Source organism: Perognathus longimembris, chromosome 20 (genome assembly GCF_023159225.1).
Source record: "Perognathus longimembris pacificus isolate PPM17 chromosome 20, ASM2315922v1, whole genome shotgun sequence".
NCBI classification, from domain to species: Eukaryota; Metazoa; Chordata; class Mammalia; order Rodentia; family Heteromyidae; genus Perognathus; species Perognathus longimembris.
Window position 1 is genome coordinate 34180831 of NC_063180.1, and position 20882 is coordinate 34201712.

The window sequence follows — 20882 nt, forward strand, 5'->3', positions numbered from 1 at the left end:
GCCCTATTTCATAGCAATGATCTTTTTGCTACTGTAGCCTTCTAAATGTTTTCATACTTCTCTGTCACGCATGTTGGGCACTTCCCTTCCATGGTGTCTGCTCCTGTTTAGGAGCAGGAGACTACACGTGATGGGAAATCAGAGCACAGCTGGACCTGGCTTGGAGGGCTTCTACTGCAGGGCTGGGTTCTGGGGAGCCTGAGGCAGCAGCTTTCAGCTCTTCTCTAGGGTGGCTAGGTTTGGTGAAGAACCCTATGGAGTATGCTTGTGTTGCATTTGTACAATCTTATTTTTTACTATGGCATCCTTGCCTTTCATCTTTGCCTGGGTAGTCGTCTTGGAGGGCTTTCTTTCTCCTTGCCACAGAATAAACTTTTATACCTGTTGTATGCAGAATCAGAGGTTGAGTCACGCTAGTAATGAGCCTGGGTATCTGTTACTTCTCAAGCCATCTGTAAATCAGTCCTTGCCCAGCTTCCAGGAACACCTGGCCGTGAGAGGCGAGAGCTTGCAGTGCACACTGGCTTGATTCTCGGCTGACCACACTGCCAGCCTCATGTCTCATTCCCACTGTCCTGTTAAATTACTTCCCATGCTGCTGCCTTTGAGGCAGTGATTTTCGCTCTTGTTTTTCTCTCTTTACAAGTGCTTATCTATCTATTTATTTAAACACTGCACCTACTTATTTTTATTTTAAAACTCCTACAGTATTTAGAGAATAGAGGGCAACTTCAGTTGGGTGGCGGATGTTGATAACACCTTGGATGACTAGAAGAAATTCTGCATGGGAAACTCAGTACTAGATAGAGGTAGGAGTTATAAATATTATAGGTAAGAGAGTATTAGTCTGAAACTCTGGATTCTTGGTTCCCAGCCTGTTATTCTACTAGTTTCTCTCAGGAAAAAAAAAAAAAAGCTATAATTTGTGCATTGCTTTGACATTTTTTTTGTTTTTGGTGGGGCTTGAACTAGGGACCTGGGCACTGTCCCTGAACTCTTTTACTGAAAGCTAGTGCTCTGCCACTTTGTGCCACTTGCAGTTTTCTGATGGTTAATTGGTGATAAGTCTCATGGACTTTTCTTCCTGGGTTGGCTTTGAACTTCACTCTTCAGATCTCAGCCTCCTGAGTAGCTAGGATTATAGATGTGAGCCACCAATGCTCTGACTCTACTTGGATTTTTTTTTTTTAAGGCAGAGGTAACATGTTATTTCATTATTATTTTTTTTAACATTCTGTACATTATAATCTCGGTTTCTTCCAGCTTTTCATGCTGTAACCTAAGTTGTGAGATGTGATAACTGTAGGTCTGTAGGAAGTTCTTGGAGCAGGTGCATGTCACGCAGGCATGTTTGCTCTTCAGAGCATGCTACTTGTCCTTTATCTTGGGGTTTACATGGACACGGGTCAGAGTTCACAGAAGGGACTTTATAGGGTGACACTTGACAATCCAATAGTATGATGCAGTGCCACATTAGCCATCCTGTATAACTTACATGAGCATTTCCACAAAGTGGATGTTTTTATTCAAAGCTTCAGTGTTCTTCATGTCTTCTTCAGTGAGAGAAAAGTCCAAGATCGTCAGCCAAAACTGGCAAGCAAGCACTGAGTATATGTATTTTAAAGACAGTCTTTTTACTCAGGTTGTTCTAGTGGTATTGAAAAGGAAGAGGAAAACATTCTTGGGTTCAGTTTACCATCTTTGTATCAAAGTCCATCTCTTACTGTAGTTTTGGGCCCAAAGGATTTGTAAGTGTTTTAATCTGCATTTCTGGATAGTTGGTAAACATTTTCAGATGAGGACTATGATATTGCTTCTTGTTTGATTTTCAGAATGACCTAGTGAGGCCTTCCCATGGCCCTTGTGCAGAGAGGAGGTTTAGAGAAGTTAAGTAAAAGTCATCATGTAACTCAAGTGATGGTGCTGTGTTTCACTTGCAGCCCAGGATTTTCTGACGAATGTTCCTACTACTCAGTTCCTCTGCAGTCACCTGCTCGTTCTGTAGTGATTATTGGCATGCGGGCAGCCACCTTTTCTCAGATCTTGGGAGTTAGGGTGTTTTAGGTAGCAAAGAAGATTTCTTTCCTGCACATGCCTTATGTCTCTACTCTGTTGGCCTTGTTGCAGTGTAAGGAGAGAATGAGGCCCGTGAAAAAGGCACTGAAAGAGCTGGATAAACCTGACAAGGGACTCAATGTGCAGGAGCAGCTGGAACACACCCGGAACTGCCTGCTCAAAATTGGAGACCGGATAGCCGAGTGCCTTAAAGCTTACTCAGACCAGGAGCACATCAAACTATGGAGGAGGTAACCAACCACCCGTGGCCTGGAGTTTGCCTCGTTCGATTAGTCATGATGAATGGGTAGCTCTGGTTTTGTCTAATAAGAGGTGGCCTAGCCCAGCACAATTCATCCATTGCCCATGTACCTGTAGGCATTGCCTTCCTCTTCATGGAATTGCCCACCCCATCAAGACCAGCCTTTTGAAAGCCAAGATGGTATTCTCAATGTAATATGTAAGAGAAAGACAGTGGTAGTGGATTTGCTGGCCTCTCAGAAAATTGACTTGTTGTCCAGGGTAGAAATCATCTCGTGTGTGTGCTAGATGCATAGCTCAGTAGTAGAACGCCTGCCTGGTAAGCACGAAGCTCTGAGTTCAAACCCCAATAATGTCCCCCTGCCCCTAAGAAAAAAAAGGAAGAAAAAGAAAAGCTATCCAGTGTAACTATTTTGCCCGTTCATTTCAGGTAGATACTCAATATGATAATGTCTACAAGTAATTGGTTCTTTATGGTTCACATGCAGTGAAGCAGAGGTTTTCAAACAACAAAAACTATCTGTTCTGTATTTTGACCTCCTTCAGTCATTAAAAAAGTTCAGTAGTAATTTGGACTAATACACTTACTTTAGATATTTAGCTTGTGAGGCATTATGGCTTATATGTATTCATTTGTAAGTAGGCTGAATTTCTCTTGCCAGAAGTGTTTTGTATACAAATACTGTATGCAAGATATTGACATCTTAGCATTTATATTTCATATACACCAAGGCAATTTCACACTAGTTTTAGTGCATCTGAGGTTAAGTCTTGATATTCACCCCAGACCGTTCTGGGGCTTTGTGAGCCTCCTGCTCAGTCTCCTGCATGCTGGGGTTACAGGCATGTATCGCCACTCCTGGCTCTCACAGCTAATGCCATTGCCTTTGCAGTCCAGTTTCACTGAGTTTATTGCCGAGTCAAAAGTCGAGTTATGGTGAATTTGTTAGTTTGTTATGATGCTGTCCCCAGATGCTTCACTAACTTTAAAAATGTTATATCTCTTCCCTTTAGCACGGTTAGCAACTTCTTCCTTTAGCCATTGCATCTGGCTTTCTTTTTGCGTGACTAGAGGGTCACAGTGGGTCATCCTAGGATGTGGACCCCGTGATTAAATACCCCAGCACTGTGGTCTTAGCCAGCGAGAGTTCATCACAGAGCCCTTGTGCATTATGAGTTTAGTGCCGTGCATGGGTGAGGGTGATGGAATTACAGGAAGGAGGCACAGAGTGTGTTAGGTCAGTATGTCGGGCCTTCAAGGTGACAACTGGGAGGAAAGCAGGGCAACAAAGGGAGACCAAGTGAACCAAGCCTGACCTGGGAGATAGCAGTGCAAGTGGGCGTGGTGTGTGTGTGGGGCAAGACTGCAGCCTAGATACCACATAGGAGTTCTACCTGCCGACAGCCCCACCTAAAGCCCTTCTCCTGGTAGCACACATAAGATGCCTTCCTGATGCAGAGACTTAGAGGATTTCCATCCCTTAACTTTTCTGCACTTAGACTAGAGTAGACCATGGGTGTTGGCTGGTACATCTGCGCATGCTCAGAGTGCCTGGAGACTCCAGCGCCATTCTATATAAGTACCGCGCGCTAACCGATTGCGCCACTGGAGCATGCTTTTTCCAGTGCCATTCTGAGGATGTGCTTGACTCATTTTTCCCACAGCATCACCCAATCCCACTAAACATGCCCTGCCTTCCAGCAGATCTAACTCTCTCACTATATCACTTCGGTCAAGCACGTCCACTTTCATCTTCCTTTTTGGGCACCATTTGCTTTTTGGAGGGAGATTTTTTTCACAAAATTGAGGAATAGGAAAACTCAGCAGGTCACAGAGTGGTTTAAATACAACTAACAATGATATGGGACTGCCTGAGTTGGTCTGTATCAACTAACCTGAGTACTGTTTATATGGGAATTAGAAATCTTTGTTTATGAGTTTACTTACTTTATGACTATTATTTACCGTGTCGCTCCAGGACCATTTGTAAGGTCAGCGCACTATATTCCACAGCAAAAATAGCTTTCCATCAGTAAAAAGCATAAACGGGCCAGTGCTGGTAGCTCATACCTGTAATCCTAGCTACTCAGGAGGCTGAGATCCGAGGATTATGGTTCAACGCCAGCCTGGGCACAAAAGTCTATGAGACACTTATCTCCGATTAACTGTCAGAAAACCAGAAGTGGAGCTGTGGCTCAAAACCTTACAGCACTAGCCTTGAGCAAAAAAGCTCAGGGACAGTGCCCAGGCCCTGAGTTCAAGACCCACAACCAACCGAAAAAAATGCATGAAAAGGTTTTTAAAAAATTCATTTACTAGTACTGTTAATTTTTTTGTTTTTTAGGAACCTATGGATTTTTGTTTCCAAGTTTACAGAATTTGATGCTCAAAAACTCCATAAGCTATACAAGATGGCTCATAAGAAAAGATCTCAAGAGGAGGAGGTAAAAATACAAATTTCATCCTAATTCATGTAAACTAGAAGAGAAATTCCACAGAAGATTCTCTAGTCTGGTTTGCTTCTGGGGAGATGGTCAGGAGTCACCCCATTGGTGGTACTTTGGAAGGTTCCCTAGCATTTTGTTCTTGATTTACACTTGGAAGCAGAGGTCCAAGTGGGTGACACAGGTCACAGAGTCTGCGGCCTGCAGCCCTGTCTCATACATCCAGGGTGGCCATTCGCCATGTTAGCTGTGGTTTCTTAGCACACTCCACCAACAGGCAGCAGTACAGAGGAGCCGGCCACTGCAATGAGACCTGAGAAGTGTCCTCAAGCCACTAACTTACCATGTGCAAGGGTAGCTTGTAACTGTGGCTCCTCGTAGGCTGCAAGATCACGGCCAGAAAATCCTTTTCCTCTTCTTTTCTGGGCCAGGTACTTGGTGTCCTTCCAGCCTTTTATTTACTTCTTTATTAGACTCTTACAAGAAACATTTCACAGAAAGCTGACCAGGAAAATGTACATGATCCAACTTTATATTCACAGTGGATTTCTCTGCTGAGCAGCCACCGTGTAAACTCACTCACATTTGGCCTCCAATGTGATATCCCCTTGTGTTACTACTACCTGGTACTCTCACACGAGTCCATTGCCCGCTAGCTGCCTCCTCCCCACATTTTACCTATCACAAGATTCATAAAGGAAGGAGACTGTCATCCTAGCTGCTCAAGAAGCTGACATGTGGAGAGTTCACGGTTCAATGCCAGCCCACCCAGAAAAGTCAGAGAGTTTCTGTCTCTACCTAAGCAGGCTGGAGGTGTGGCTCAAGCAGCCCAAGGGCCAGGCCCCTGATGTCAAGTCCCACTACTGGCCAAAATGGAAAAAAACCCGAATTTCTCTAATAGTCCTATATTCCTTGGATGTGTCTGCACCATCTAATTTCAATTTTAGTTTCCCTGTCCACAATTAGCTTAAGAGGGTGAGCTTTGCTCGTCATCTCTACTTGGCGGGCTCAAAGCTGCTTCCCCTCCATAGAGGGGTCCCAGTTGCTCACTTACAAAATCAAAGATGCATCAGGGCCTAGAGTTGCTGCCCTTCTGTGGAGCAGAGGAGGCAGTGCCAAGGTGACTCGGCTCGTGCTCTGGAGCCAGTGTTCTCGTGCTGGCAAGCCTGCCTGTGGTTCCTGCCCAGATCAGCAGTGTGGGAGAAATCTGAACATTTTGGCCACTTTCACTGGTGTGTGAGTCCCATGTTGGCAGAGGTTTTCCATCACAGGGCCTGGCGGGCCCTCAGAAGGGCTCATTGTAGGAAGCTGACGCATGTGTAGTGCTTTGCTGGCCTGGGAAATAATGCTTGCAAGTAGTTTATGAGTAAATTTCACACTGAAGAATATGTCACTTGAACATGGAAATAATCTAATATTGCCGAGTCATTGTACAGTCTTTAAGCATGAAGTGACAGGGTAAGGGTCACCCGATAATTAGAAGCTAGTATGATATGAATAATAGGGACTAGTAATAGCCTCTTAGTGGAGTATACTTTGTTACCACCATCCTAGCCTCTTAGTGGGGGTGTACTTTGTCACAACCAAAACTGGAGCAAAATTTGACAAAAACTAGCATCCACGGTTTTACTCTTAAGAATTCCATTTCAGGGGATAATTAAGGCTTTGAACATGTTTAAAATGGCAGTGATCTGGAAGCCTAAGATGAGATAGGTTAGCTAGATTGTGACATTTATTTGGAGAGTGCTACTCAGCCATTAAATATGATATGTAGAAATAAGTATTTCACATGGGAAGGTTTCCAGAACCTTAAGTGCACATGTTATGAAATACCAAGACAATACAGAGTACCCAGTAATCACTTGTTTAAGTCTCTATATTTAAAAAGGCATTACATCTTTTTGGTAAGAAGTTTTTAAATGAAAAATTGAGGACCAGCGGGAAATACTTAGAAGTTGATGAATCTTATTCCATTCCTGGGAATGAAACCTGGAAGCTATTTCGGTTTCCCTTTGCAGGAGCAAAAAAAGAAAGATGACTTGATTGGTGGGAAGAAACCGTTTCGCCCAGAGGCCTCGGGCTCAAGCCGGGATTCTCTGCTGTCTCAGTCTCACACCTCACACAGCCTTCACCCTCAGAAGCCTCATATGCCTGGCTCTCATGGCCCACAGATGCACGGACACCCAAGAGACAACTATAGTCACCCCAACAAGAGGCACTTTAGTAATGCAGGTAGGCTGCTGCGAGCATTCCTACAGCGGCACCACCCAGTCGCTCACTGTCCAAAGACTGCAGTGAGACCTTTGTGTGTATTCTTCTGAGTCTGTTGTCCTTCAGTTTCTTGGTGAGATAAAGCATAAAATACACTATTGGTAGAAATGTAAGTTTGTCCCTCCATTATAGAGGAGAATGTATATATATTATAAATTTTATTTCCTTTATGACAAAATTAAAAATAGAACTATCATGTGATCCAGCAATCCCAAATTGAGTGCATGTTCCATAGGAATTAAAAATTCCACAGGGATTAAAATCCATTTGTGCAAGAGATACTTGTACACACATTTATTCATCAACCTTAGTGTTCATCAGCAAATGAATGGGAAAAGCAAGTGTGGCAATTGGGCACAAAGATATACTGTTCAGCTATTAGAAAGAAAGAAATCCTGCCATTTGGAACAACATGGATGAGCCCAGAGTATGTTGTGCTAAGATGCCAAAAGGCAAGTTCTGTGTGATCTCATTGACCTAGACTCTTAAGAGTCGAACTCACAGAGCTAGAGTAGGATGTGGGCAGCAGGAACCTTGGGCCAGGAGTGTAGCTGAAAGATATGTTGGTCAAATGTATCGACTTCTAGTTAGAGTTGGAGAAGAAGCAAGCTCAACAGATTGGTAGGCTCATGACTTTAGTTACTAATATTGTCTGACATCCTTGAAGAGTTGCTGATTTAGAATGTTCCTACTACAAAAATAGGCTTATAAGGCAATGCACTTATTAGCTCAGTTTAGCTCTTCTATAGTTTAAAACATACATGACATGTCTATATATATATAGATAGGATATATATTTATATATTTCTATGGATGTAGATCTATATAGAGAAATACAGATATATATCTTTTTTTTTTTTTTTGGGCCAGTCCTGGGGCTTGAACTCAGGGCCTGAGCACTGTCCCTGGCTTCTTTTTGCTCAAGGCTAGCACTCTATCTCTTGAGCCACAGCGCTACTTCCGGCTTTTTTCTATATATATGGTGCTGAGGAATCGAACCCAGGGCTTCATGTATACAAGGTGAGCACTTTACCACTAGGCCATATTCCCACCCATTTCTGGCTTTTTCTAAACTTTTGTGGTGCTAAGGAATTGAACCCAGGGCTTCATGCATGCTAGGTAAGCACTCTACCCCTAAGCCACAATCCCAGTCCTGCATTCTATTTTTAAATTAAAACTTTTAACTGCACTCTTGAAACAGAACTAAAACAAGAGAATTAATTAGAAAAAAAGTTAAAATTAAAACTCTAGAGCCTATGCACTATGTATGTATGTATGTATGTTTGTATGGGTTCTGAGGCTTGAACTCAGAGTCTGGACACTGTCCTTGAGCTTTTTTATGCTAAAGGTTCGTGTTCTACCACTTAAGCCATAGCTCTGCTTTCATATGTATATGAACATATACAAACATATGCGAACATATATGCATGCGTGTGCGTAAGTGTACATTATGTGTGTGTGTGTGTTGGTACTGGAGCTTGAACTCAGGGTCTGCGTGCTATCCTTTAGCTGCTTTTTTTTTTTTTTTTTTTTGCCAGTCCTGGGGCTTGAACGCAGGGCCTGGGCACTGTCCCGAGTTGGTGGTGGGGCACAAATATTAGGACTCATTTAGCCAACAATAAGAATATCAGGAGGAAGAAACTGAAGGTCTCTCTGTGGTCTTTTGCTCAAGGCAAACACTCTACCACTTGAGCCATACCACTTGAGCCACAGAACCACTTCTGGCTTTTTCTGTTTATGTGGAACTGTGGAATTGAACCCAGGGGCTTCATGCATGCTAGGCAAGCACTTGTACCAACTAAGCCACATTCCCAGCCCGTCCTTTAGCTTTTTCATTTAAGGGTTGTACTCATTTGAGCCATAGCTCTACTTCCAGCTATTTGATAGTTAATTGGAGAGATTAATTGGAGATGAAGAGTCTTAAGGATTTGTCTGCCTGGGCTGGCTTGGAACCTCGATCCTCCGATCTCAGTCTTCTGAGGAGCTGAGATTACAGGCAGCCTTGCTGGTGCCTTTATCTGGTGATAACTCACAGCAGTCTTTGATGGTGCCGATTGGTCACTGCACCCTACCTATCAATCCTAACTCTCTGCCTGCAGCTTCCCCAGGCCCGCTTCAGTGTCTTGTATCTCCTTGTGCCTTTCTTTGAAGAGGACATGTCATTGGACATAGGGCTCAGCCTAAATCCAAGTCATTTTCACCTCCATATTCTTCATTTCGTCAACAAGGCCCCGTTTCTAACACCCCACTCACGGCTTTCTGGTGACCATCTATTCAGCTCATGGCATGCATGCGGTCCCCATCCTTTCTGAGTCAAGCGTGAGCCTTTCTCTAGAGAAAAGGGAGGCCACAGAACTTAAGCAGTTTTAACGTCCCCAGTCAGAGGAAGTAGAAGGCAGACCAGGTCCTTTTCTAGTCCTCTAACATTATTGTTGTGATCTAAGGACGAGCATTCTGGAGAGTGTCAGGAACCAGGCATGGCGTTCAGCTCAGCAGGTGCCATCCATACCAGGCGTGGGGACCTTGCAGCGCTGAATCTCAGAAGTGGTGTATTCCGGATTGCTGTTTGATGTTGGTTTTTGAGTGAAACCTCATTTCACCAGTCTTTATGGATTGGAGCAGGGAAGCAGGGGTGGTAGATGAAGACGATAGGTTTAGGAGAGGGAGTGATGGTGGAGTTTCTTTTTGTCTGAAGAATTGGTGGTGGAGTACAAATATTAGGACTCATTTAGTGGTGTGTTAGCCAACAATAAGAATATCAGAAGGAAGAAACTGAGGGTCTCTCTGTGGTCGGTGTCTGCCTCTCAGCTGACACTTTGCAAGTGGAATTTGGCCATTGCTCGTCCTGAGGTGATTCTTGCCCTCTCTGCAGACCGAGGAGACTGGCAGAGGGAAAGGAAGTTCAACTACGGCGGCAACCCACCCTGGGGCAGTGACCGGCACCATCCGTACGATCAGCACTGGCACAAGGACCACCATTACGGGGACCGGCGGCACATGGACGCCCACCGTTCAGGAAGCTACCGCCCCAACAGCTTGTCCAGAAAGCGGCCGTATGACCAGTACAGCAGCGACCGAGACCACCGGGGCCACAGAGATTACTATGACAGGTGTGTGCCATTAGACAAGTGAATTTGCCCCCAAGTTGCTTCCTGAAGAGTGTCATGTGTCAGTCACATTTCTAATGCTTAGCAGACATACCTGCCATCTAAGCAGTCTTTATGTATTTACGTGTGTGCATGTGTGTGTATGCGCGTGCGTGCGTCTGTTGGTATCAAGGCTTGAACTCAGGATGTAGCGCTCTCAATACTCTTCAAATTGATTCAGTTTTAAAAAATGATTTTATGAACCTTTTGTTTACTGTTGAATATCTACTTTGATAAATAATTTGTGTGTGTGTGTGCGTGTGTTGGTGTCAAGGCTTGAACTCAGGATGTCGCGCTCTCAGTACTCTTCAAATTGATTCAGTGAACCTTTTGTTTACTGTTGAATATCTACTTTGATACATAATTTATCGGTGGAGGGGGATGGAGATGTTTGTAGGCGCGGTGCTTCCTGAAGGGCGAGGCGTTGACTTAGAGTTTTCAGTGTGGACTGCGTCGCTGCAGATCCGTGCGCCCTCTGTCGTTCCTAGGACGTGTGTCCCACCACGTTGCACACACAGTGTGCAGCTGTTACGGTTTGAATGTTGTTTGGCTTCCCATGCTGTGAGCATCTGTGCTGAGCAGTGAATGCGTGCAGGAGGAAACGCGGGGGACAGTGGGGAATGGGGTCATCTGCTTCTCTCTCAGCTAATGCCTGGGTCTCTGTTCCAGGCACCACCATGACTCCAAGCGGAGGAGATCTGATGACTTCAGGCCTCAGAACTATCACCAGCAGGATTTCCGGCGCATGTCTGATCACCGCCCCCCCATGGGTTACCATGGCCAGGGACCCTCAGACCACTACCGCTCCTTCCACACAGACAAGCAGGGGGATTACAAGCCGCCGCTGCCCCCTCTGCCCCTGGCAGCCTCGGATCCCCGCTCGCCCCCTTCTCAGAAATCTCCTCACGACTCCAAGTCACCCCTGGATCACAGGTCTCCTCTGGAGCGGTCCCTAGAACAGAAAAACAACCCAGATTATAACTGGAACATTCGGAAAACATAGAGGGCAGCGCAGGAGGGGAGAGCAGGAGGCATCGGCACGAGGACAGTTTTGGTGTGGGCCCGCATGGCCGACGGGAGGCTGGTGAGTGGAGTTCTGACCCGACCCGCTCCTCCGTCTCCTCCCGGCTGAAGGAGCACTTGAAGGGGCGGAAGCCTGCACTTTGCCCCTGCCCCACTCCAGCCCTCTAGGGGAGGGAGGAAGGGGCGACTTGGAGAGCCCCGCTTCCTTGTGCCCTGACCTTGGGCAGTGGGTGGAAGGACTTGGTGACCGGACGATGCTGCTGATTGGGAATGGGGGAGGGAAGGGGTGCGGGGTCTCAGTCGTCGCAGGACGCAAAGGGGAGCAGGTACACCCCTGAAGCGTGTTCTCGGGAGAGATGATACCCTTGGTCTCGTGTGAGCCCCATGGGGCAGGGGTGGGTGGGGCGGGGAGAACAGCTTCCGCGTGCTCTCTCCCCACCGTAGCAACACTAATTTTCCCGTGCTGTCGGTACATTTCAAAGGTCTGGTGTCCTGGGCCGGGCCCTTCCCCCTGCAGGGAAGGCAGGGCGCCCGGCTGGGGTTACACCGGTTACTGTGGCCCAACGCTGCTGGCCCCAGGCCTGGGCCGAGGGCGTCAGTGTGCAGGGGACAGGAGTCCCTGGTGGACTTGTGGTCCCTGTGGCAGGAAGGACAGCCACGGGCCCTGCTGGCGGGCTCAGAGGCCAGGGTGGGCAGGCAATGGGGAGCGGCCCTCTTAGGGGAACTTGGAAATGCCAGCATTTCGTACTGGAGGAGGCGACGTTTTGGTTGCATTTCCTTGGCTTTGCACAACTCAGAAAAGGCAGACTGTCCAGAGGCCCGCGCCTTCCCGCCCACCTCCTGGCACTATGGGGTCGCAGTGCTGTGGGGGAGCCTCAGGGTTGCACTCAGTTTCTTTTAGAATAAAGTCAGTAAAGCATAAACCTAACACCCCTCCTCCCGAGGCAAGAAGCATGCAAGGCTGGGCGGCCATGCGAGGCGCCGGCTGGGGGCCGGGCGCTTCCGCTCTGCGCTCTGCGCTCTGCGCTCTTCTGCGCTGCTCGCTTGTCCTCCGGCCTCGGCTGGTATTTGTGTTTCATAGAGCTTGTCAGTATTGTGAGGGGACCCAAAGCTTTTCTAGATGGAGACAGAAAAATGGACAGGAACGGGTGGTAGGGTGTGGTGTGCTGCTTAGTGCCCAGGCTCAGCGCGGCTGGAAACCCTTTCACAGAGCATGTGCAGGGGCCAGCCCCCGCAGGGACCCCCGCAGGGACGAGGGGCCCCCACCTGGACGGCGCTGCGGATGCCTTGATCCAGACATACCTGGAACATGGCCAGGCTAGGCTTTGGTGTCTACAGAGAGCGGCAGGCAGGTCTGGGGAGGCCAGTGGCCCATCGCTGCCTTGTGACTGCCCTTGGAGTGGTCCCCCTGTCCCTGTTCCTGTCCCACGAGCCCCGCAGGAGTTTAGTGACCCCCTTTCCTCCCCCCGGCCTCCCCTGACGTCGTGCCAAGGAACCACGCCCGGAGCTGCTTGCTGGTCATTGCCACACTGTCCCAAGCCAAAGAGGAAGGCTAGCTTGGCTTGTGGGGTCTTGAGTGCACGGGTTGCGGGCTCTGAGCCTCTGTACTGACAGAGACGGTTCCCAGCTGTTGGTGGGAGGTGGGAGTCCAAAGACGTCCCATCACGAGAGGGGCTTCCTCCCCGGGTGGGCCTGCGGTGCCATGCCTGGAGAAGGCAGCATCGGCCAGATCAGTGTTGTAGATCCTGAGCGTCCCCGGAAGCGGAAGTGATTGTTGAAGGTGTTTGCTGAGCGGGACGAGCTCCAGGTTTAAATCAGTATGAGTGTCATATGCTCAATCCAAACAGATTTGCACAGGTCGCAGAAACTGCCCGGGGCCCGAGGCCCGGCCCCTCCACGATGGAGGCACCCCCACGCCTGAGGCCGGCAAGGCTTGACATGGCGCCACAGCCCTAGGAAATGAGGTGGAACCCGAGCCCTTGGCCGGGCACTGGAGGATGCAGGCCAGGCGGGCGGGGAGCTGTGCGGGCGTGGCTTTCCCCGCGTGGCATTCCTCAGCCCCACACCAGGCCGCGGCACCCAGGCCTTCACTTAGCTCCCACCACACGCAAGTCCTACAGACCAAATCCACGTGTCAGCAGGCAGTGGACCAGGCCCGGCCGGGGCTGCCGTTGCCGTGCCGCGCTGGGCGGGAGAGCCGGGCCAGGGCTCCAGGCTGCTTTCGTCCATCTGTGCCCCACCCGCTTGGGGACAGGTGGTTACTCTTCATTGTAAAATTGTGGACTTTTAAAACCTGTTGACGAAACAGTAATTATTTATATTTGTGAAAAAAAATGCCACTGTCCTAGTGATTTCTGATGTAAATAATGTTGTTTATATAGTATGTATTAAATTTTCCTACATTGTACAACTGCTGTACTTTCGACTCTTGTATATTAAAAAGCGTTACTAAGGATTTTTAGAATTGGGCTAAGGTTGCATTGCATCTTCGGGGGGAGAGCGCTGTGCGCTGTGGCTGGAGACAGTCCTCCTCCTTCCCTTGCTGGGCGCCGGGTGCCGTCCAGGTGTTTGGCAGCTTGAACCGGGAGGCCTCAGCAAGTTGTGTTTGCCCCGCGTGGGTCCTGGATCTCGTTGGTTCCCAGCGCTCACACCCCAGGCTTCCAAGGTTTCCCTGCTTCTGAGCAGCTCCCAGCAAGCCGAAGGCTCTGTGCTTCTCCGCGTGGCCTGCAGCCGCAGCTGGGGCCGGGTGGTCGGGCAGGACCTCCCTCCTTTGAGGGGAGACCTGGCCTGCACCCCCCAGCCCCACCCACCCCAGCCAATCCAGAGGGAAATAAATTCCCCTGGAGGAGAACACATGTTATCATGGAAACATCGACGCGGGCCTGTCACAGTTTGGCACGGGGACAAAGCTGGGCTCCTGCATGGACGGGGCAGAGAGAGGAAAGGTGGCCCTGGAGATTGCCCGGAGGAGGGGGGCTGCCCAGACCCAAGGGTTTTCCTAACACACGACTTCGAAACCAAATCCCAGCCATTATGCTGCGGTTGATTGTTGGTTCCAAATCATCCTGCCTATCTGCCTGAGCTGAGGGTGCTCAGCCCCAGGGCCTTTGCTCAGCCTGGTGGGTGCGGCCGGCGGGGAGGCCCGGCTTGCCTGCATATGACCCTTGGATGGAAGAAGAGCTGAGGGCACAAAGCCACTCCGCACCTAACCCCACCTGCAGAGCGCTGCTCAGCTGGAACAACGTGGGGAAGCTTTAGGAACAAGTGCTGTAATCATCTGCGTGTTATGATTTACAACAGCTACAAGACTTCAGAACGGAAGGCTGCCAAAACCCCTGCCTTTTACTGGAAGCAGCAGGCTGAGGGCCGACCGCCTCCCTCCCTGGTGGGGCCTCTCACGCCTGGCCATGCTACAAGCCCTCCTCATTTAGCCCAGCAGAAAGGTCACTTGCTGAAATCTGAGTTGCCACTCCAGATCCCAACCTGTGGTTCTTAAAGGGACAGGACCCGCTTTGCGGTGGAGCACCGCCCCCCGCCCCCCCCAGCCCTTCCACCGTGGGATCTGGGACCTAGAGGTTTCCTGGCCAGTTCTATGGCCATGTTATTGGGGGGGGGGGGGGACACACTGCTGTGGCATTCTGTAGGAATGAGAAGGACTATCAGGCACCTGTGTCTGGGTCCAGCTCACGCCTTCACAAGTCCACGTGGCCTAGAAGAGCCACAAGACTCAGGGCCTAGCGCTGCACCCCCCCCCCCCCCCAGGGCACAATGGGGCTGACCTTTGCATCTTCATTTGCATACAAAGGACACAATTCTGGGGTTAATGTGGGTTTGTTGGAAGAGTGTACCTCGGTGAAGGAGGGAGTTTGTAAGTCAAAAGCGCATTTCCAGGGAGGAGAGAGATTTCAGTCCTTGGCGGGCAGGGGTGGGGCAGCTGGGGACTTTGTTCTGACTTAGGACAGAACTTGCCTAGCCTGGAGGACAGCATTGGGCCCCAGCAGCCAGAGGAGGAAGTGAAACTGTAGCTTGCTCTGGGGACCCTGAACCCCAGCAGGGACTGATGGAGGAATCGCACAGTTAATGTGGGAGACAGTTTTCCTTGATCAAGATCCCCTTGAACCACAAGGATGGGGGCTTCTTGGAGCTGATAGTCTAGCCTGGGAGACAGACACTAGACAAGCAAACGACAAGAGTGCAGAATGTCACAATTGAGCACCAAGAAGGAAACCACCCGGGTGCTGTTAGCCAGGCCTGGCAGAGGGGACCCAAGGTGGGGCATGGCCGGTGGGTGTGAGTAGTGCCAGAGCTGGCCAGATCTGGGCTTGAACCTTAGTTGTGTCTAATGTGGGACACTCGTGGGCATGATCTCCCCAAATGTCAACTACAAAATCGGGATGTTAGGGTCGCAGCAGGCTGAGACCAGCCGTGTGTGTGTGTGTGTGTGTGTGTGTGTGTGTGTGTGTGTGTAAACGCAAGGATAGGCACGGCTGAAGATGGATATTGGAGGCGCTGCTGATCTGTGTTTTAGGATCTCCAGCTGAGACTGAGCCCTGAGTACATGTGGTTCTACTACTGACCTGCAGAGGGCAGCAGCGCTCCACAAGCGGCGGACGGACACCTAAACCCAGCCAGGGCTCTGGGGTCTCCCTGCACGGCAGGGCCCCGTAGATGGGAACCACCTCACCCTGAAGGAGGCGAGAAGGGATGGGAGAGATATGGCCAGAGGGAGGGGTGCTGCCCTTCCTAGGGGCTGAGCCAGCCTGGAGCGCCTTCAGTAGCCTTTATTTATTTTTGTGCTGGTACTGGGGCTTGAACTCAGGATCTCATGCTCTTGTTTTATTTTTTTTTTTTTTCTCAAGACTGGCACTCTTACCACTTGAGCCACATCTCTATAATTATAAATGAAGAGTCTCAAGGACTTTTCTGCCAGGTTGGCTTCCTAACAGCAACCCTCAGGTCTCAGCCTCCTGAGTAGCTGGGATTACAGGTGTGAGCCATGGGCCTCCCCCCCCCCCCCGGTCATCTTCCTAACCCAACCTCAGTGGGTCCAGTGGGGAGCATCGATTGGAGAAGGAAGGACCCCAGCACTGTCTGGGGTTACAGAGAGGTGACAGAAGACTGAGCTGTAGGATCTGGGCCTTCTGGGCCCTCCTTTCTCCTAGGGGAGGCCTATTTGGTGTCCTGCGAAAGTCCTTGGCTATCTCGCAATTAATCTGTTAGTAACTAGCTTCATGAATGAACACAAGTCATCCCTAGAGGCACCTGGAGAAATAGTGGATCCTCTCTACATTGTATGTATTTGGGAGCCTTGAGCTGGTCAGGACCTAGACTTGTGGGTCTATAAAAGTGGCAGAAGTTGCCACCTGTGGCAAGTGAGGTTCTGGAGCCCATTGTTCTATTGTGGTTTTTAAAATTTGGTCCTCATAGTAACATATGAGGTAGATTCATTGTTGTTGTTGTTGTCAGTCATGGGGCTTGAACTCAGGGTCTGGGTGTTCTCCCTGAGCTCTTTTGCTCAAGGTTAGAGCTCTACCACTCTGAGACGCAGAGCCACTTTTGTCTTTTTTTGGTGTTTCTTGAAGAGTCTCACAAGATGTCCCTGCTTGGGCTGGCTTTGAACTGTGGTTCTCAGATCTCAGCCTCTCGATTAGTTAGGATGACAGCCGTGAGCCACTAGTGCTTGGCTTATAGGGCAGAATTGATTCTCGGTTTTCAGTTGAGGCTCGTGAGACTCAAGAGATGCTAGGTAACTTACCCGACACCCCACAGCAAGGAAGTGGCCAAAGAGTTAAAAACAGAAACAAAGCACAAAATTCAGGGCCTATATTAAGGATGGTCAGGAACTTTGCTGAAGGTGGGGGGGGAGGCGGGTGGGTGGAGGTGGGACTGCTGTCATGGGGTCTTCAGATCCAGAAACATCACAGGTGAGAAGTAATTTATGGCCAATTAGGAGCAGGTGAGGCTCATGGATGGAAAACTACCAAAAGGAAACACCTGGGCCTGTGGGGTGTCCACTGAACTGACCCAACAGGATTCTCGCTGAAGGCAGGCCAGGTGATCAGAAACTCACCTGATCAGAAGTCACCTGGCGAGAGATGACAGAATCCAGGTCAGGTGTGGAGCACCAAGAGTCTCCAGGACCAAGCTAGCAGGATTCTTGGTAACAACAACAAATAATGCAAACACGCAAGTCCCAATATCAGGGCCTAATTGGAAATGTCAGGATTTGGCTCCCGTTACCGAGAGAACCTACGTCAAAACCGACACGCCAGGCCTGGTGTGGTGACTCACGCTGGTAATCGTAACACCTTCAGGGGTTGGCGGGAGGAGGATCTGTCTGGGGCTAGCCCTGGCATAAGTAACTTAAGTTCCTATCTGACCCAGACAGTGAGGCCTCAACCTATAACCAACACTGATGGCTGCGTGACTGTAACTTGTCATGTCGGCCTCCTACCACTAGAGGGTGCCTGTGAGGACAGATGCCTCCACTGACATCCCAGGGCCTCTTAAATACTTGTGGAACTCGTGACTGTCTCCCTCCCCCTCCATCCCCACCCTCCCCCAAAAAAATCCAGCTTAGGGCCAGCCACACAGGGATGGCCTCCAAATACTTGCACAAGGAAGGAAAGAAGGAAAAAAAGGATCTTTTATTTATTTTTTGCATTAGTCAAAAATCAATCAACATCCCAGGCCCCCCTTTTCGAGGCTCAGCTTCTCACCACTAGCAGAGGAATGTGTGTGGTCCCCCAGGAAAGTTACTGGAGATGTCCTGCTCAGCCCCAGGGGAGGAAGGGACGGGTGGCGTCCTCTACAGTCCAGGCTCTAGTTTTGACCTGAAAGCCACCCAGGGGCTCTGCCCACCAACCCCCTCTCTGATGGAGCCTGTCTGGGCTTTGAGCCACCTGAATTCCAGGAATGGGGGTGCCGGGAGGGGTCCAGCCATGATAAATTAGCACCTACATCTAGAAGTTGGCAGGGCACCCAGCCTGTGGCAAGGGTCCCAGAAATGTGTCATAACACTGGATGGGCTGGGCACTGCCTGTGTACGAGCCTGGGGACTCCCTCCGCCCCCGCCCCCGGCCCCTAACATGCCCCAGAACTGGGGAGAAGACCTAACCTCAATCCAGAAAGCTCACGGCGACCCGGCAACCCGGATGACATCCACTGGCCCCCTGGTCCCCTTCCCCTGCAGACTTCAGACCTGAAGATCGTGATCCCAACTCTGCCTTCTCTTCCATCCCATCCCTCTGGGGCCAGGTGGGGTTCCGGGCGCTGAGCTGGCCCCAGCCCTGGTAGGGGGAGAGGCGGGGGCTTCTGGGCGGCACTGTCCAGCCTCGAGTTAGGAGCGGGCGGCGGGGTGGAGTGATGGGTAGGTGAACTTGGTTTTCCTCCAGGCCTTGGGCGAGTCGGTTGACTTTTCTCCTGCGATGGTGGCCTCTGCTGCCTAGAACTGTTGTCCACGTCATCGAAGCGAGTGCGGGACTCAAGGGCGGGTTTACGGGGAGGCCGGGGGCCTGCCGGAGCACAGCCCTGGGGACTGGAGTTTATCCCATGGCCCGGCTGAGCTGGGCTGTGATAGGCACAAAACAGCTGACTGCAAGGACCGGCGCCTGGAGATGGTTGGGGCCACTGAGGTCGTAACAATCGTGGCTTCCTGCGGGGGTCACAGTCCCCCCTCAGGATGACTGGGCAAGGAGCCTGCTGCCCCGGTCCCCACAGGCTGGGACAGCCGAGCAGAGAGGACTTAGAACTCATCATTCCCAGGTGTGTGTTGGGGGAGCCAGGACTGAGCTGTCCCTTGTACCCCCCCCCTCCTGTCCCTGCTCCGGCCACCATGCACGCTTAGCCACTTAGGTCACCGAGCCCGAGGCCACTTCCCCAAGGCCAACTACTTGTGAGACTGGGGGGCTGCTCAGTGTTTCCTTGTGGGGGAGGAGTTTGGGGGACTGTCAGGGCCCCCATTTCCAACCCTCTCACGATCTTTCCAGAGGCTTGTCCCTGGTGTGTAACCCCCCCCACCTGAACCAGCTCATCACTGGTGACCGTTACGAACCCCCTTGCCCTCTACGAACCCCCCCTGCCCTCTAACAGCCGGCCCCCAAATCTTTGCTAGATGAAAGTTCTGGAAAGAATCCCAAATCCCTCACATTCCTGCAGGTGAGCTAGTCAGATGTGCCCTGTCACCCGCCAAAGAAGGGGCCCCTTTGTTCCTAGTTATTGGTGTAGGCTGCTCGGCACGAGGGACCCCACGCTGTCCCCCGCATTAGGGCAGGCGCACGCAAGCAGTCATCAAGTGAATAAACGCATGCGCACCGGAGAGGGGCCCCCTCGGGGTTTGGTTGCCTTCGTGCCTTGTGCCAGGCGACTTATTAGCATTAGCTCACTAGATTTCCATCACAGCCCCAGAGAAGGTAATCGCAATACCTTTGTGTGACTCCCAGCTCTCGGGCTCAGAAAAATAAAAAGCCAAGGGGGACCACACAGCTAGCGAGGGGCACAGTCAGTTCTACACCCACTGCCTGGGTGACCCCCCGCCCTCCCACCCCGCTCTGAGATACGGCGTGGAGATAAACTCACGCTCCCCTCCCCTGGCCTCTGCCCAAGTGGTCTGTTACTAATTCTATCTCAATCCCCCTTGATGGGAAGTGCATTGCATTTCTTTTCCTTTTTAGTGATGGGCTGGATAAGGTTTTTGCCTGGGACTAGACATCATGGACTGGTCAGCCTCACCCCAGAAGACGGGTCCTGCCGGTCCACCATGGGGCTGGCCACCGGCCACCAGGACTGCTCCGAGCACCCCCGGAGCGAGGGAACTTGGGCCTGCAGGCCCCCCCAAACTGCTCACGGCAATGGGAAAGTAATTTCAGAGGGACGGGAAGATCCGTGGGGGTGAAGCTGTTGCCTTTTCCACCTGGATTCACAACTCTGGGGCACACACATACATGCACACACAGGGATGCAAACAACAACCCCCCCCGTAACTCCCAATAAGGGGGTACCCACCCTCAAAGCCCCCGCCCCCTGGCAAGAAACCAAACTGCTCAGAAACCCCCCCATCTCGTCTAAAAGGAAACAACCACAACAAAGAACCCCAAACTTTACTTGCGTTTAGCCATTAATAAATAATTTACAGTATGTACACACGGCGACTCTCGGCACGGGCCGCGGGCACGCGGGTGCAGTGTGGGGGGGCGGGGGGGGGTGTCTCCCACTTGCAAGCAAGAACGCGATCAAACACAACCAAAATAAAGTGCTTTAACGTTTGACTTCCAACCAAGGGACCATAAAAAAACAACAACACACATAACCCCAGCAGGGCAGGGGAGGGGCTGGGCATTATGGGGGGGGGGGAGGGGACCTCTGGGGGGAGGGGGAGAGGCAGGCTCCAGCAGCCTCGGCCAGTGTATGAGAGGTCCCTGGGGAGCAGCACGGGGTCGGCAGGGGGCACTGGGTGGGGGCGGGGTGGGCTGGATGCCCTGCGGTGCTGGTTTTGGGGCTCCCCATCCTGCCAAAGATGCTTGGGGCTGGGGGGGGGGAGAGTTTTACTAAGTGAAGGGGGTGCTGCTGACCAGCAGTTGGGGGTCTGGCAGGCAGGTGGGAACACAGGATAGGGCAGGCCGGCTGGCTCTATCCCTGGGTGGACTGCAGGCCTCCTGCAGCGTGTGTGTGTGTGTGTGTGTG

General features: G+C 50.8%; 1 protein-coding gene across 9 annotated transcripts in view; it reads left to right on the forward strand.

Annotated features, from left to right (window-relative positions):
• Chd2 (chromodomain helicase DNA binding protein 2) overlaps window positions 1–13608 on the forward strand; it is a 103469-nt gene extending 89861 nt beyond the window's left edge. For all 9 annotated transcript variants that reach the window (XM_048369420.1, XM_048369419.1, XM_048369421.1 and 6 more), the window contains 5 exons: window positions 2128–2306; window positions 4662–4761; window positions 6780–6993; window positions 9905–10142; window positions 10848–13608. In XM_048369420.1, coding sequence (XP_048225377.1) covers window positions 2128–2306; window positions 4662–4761; window positions 6780–6993; window positions 9905–10142; window positions 10848–11181 — 1065 coding nt within the window. In that variant the 3' untranslated portion in view covers window positions 11182–13608. The remainder of the gene's footprint in view (window positions 1–2127; window positions 2307–4661; window positions 4762–6779; window positions 6994–9904; window positions 10143–10847) is intronic.
• The last annotated feature ends 7274 nt before the right edge of the window (window positions 13609–20882 follow it).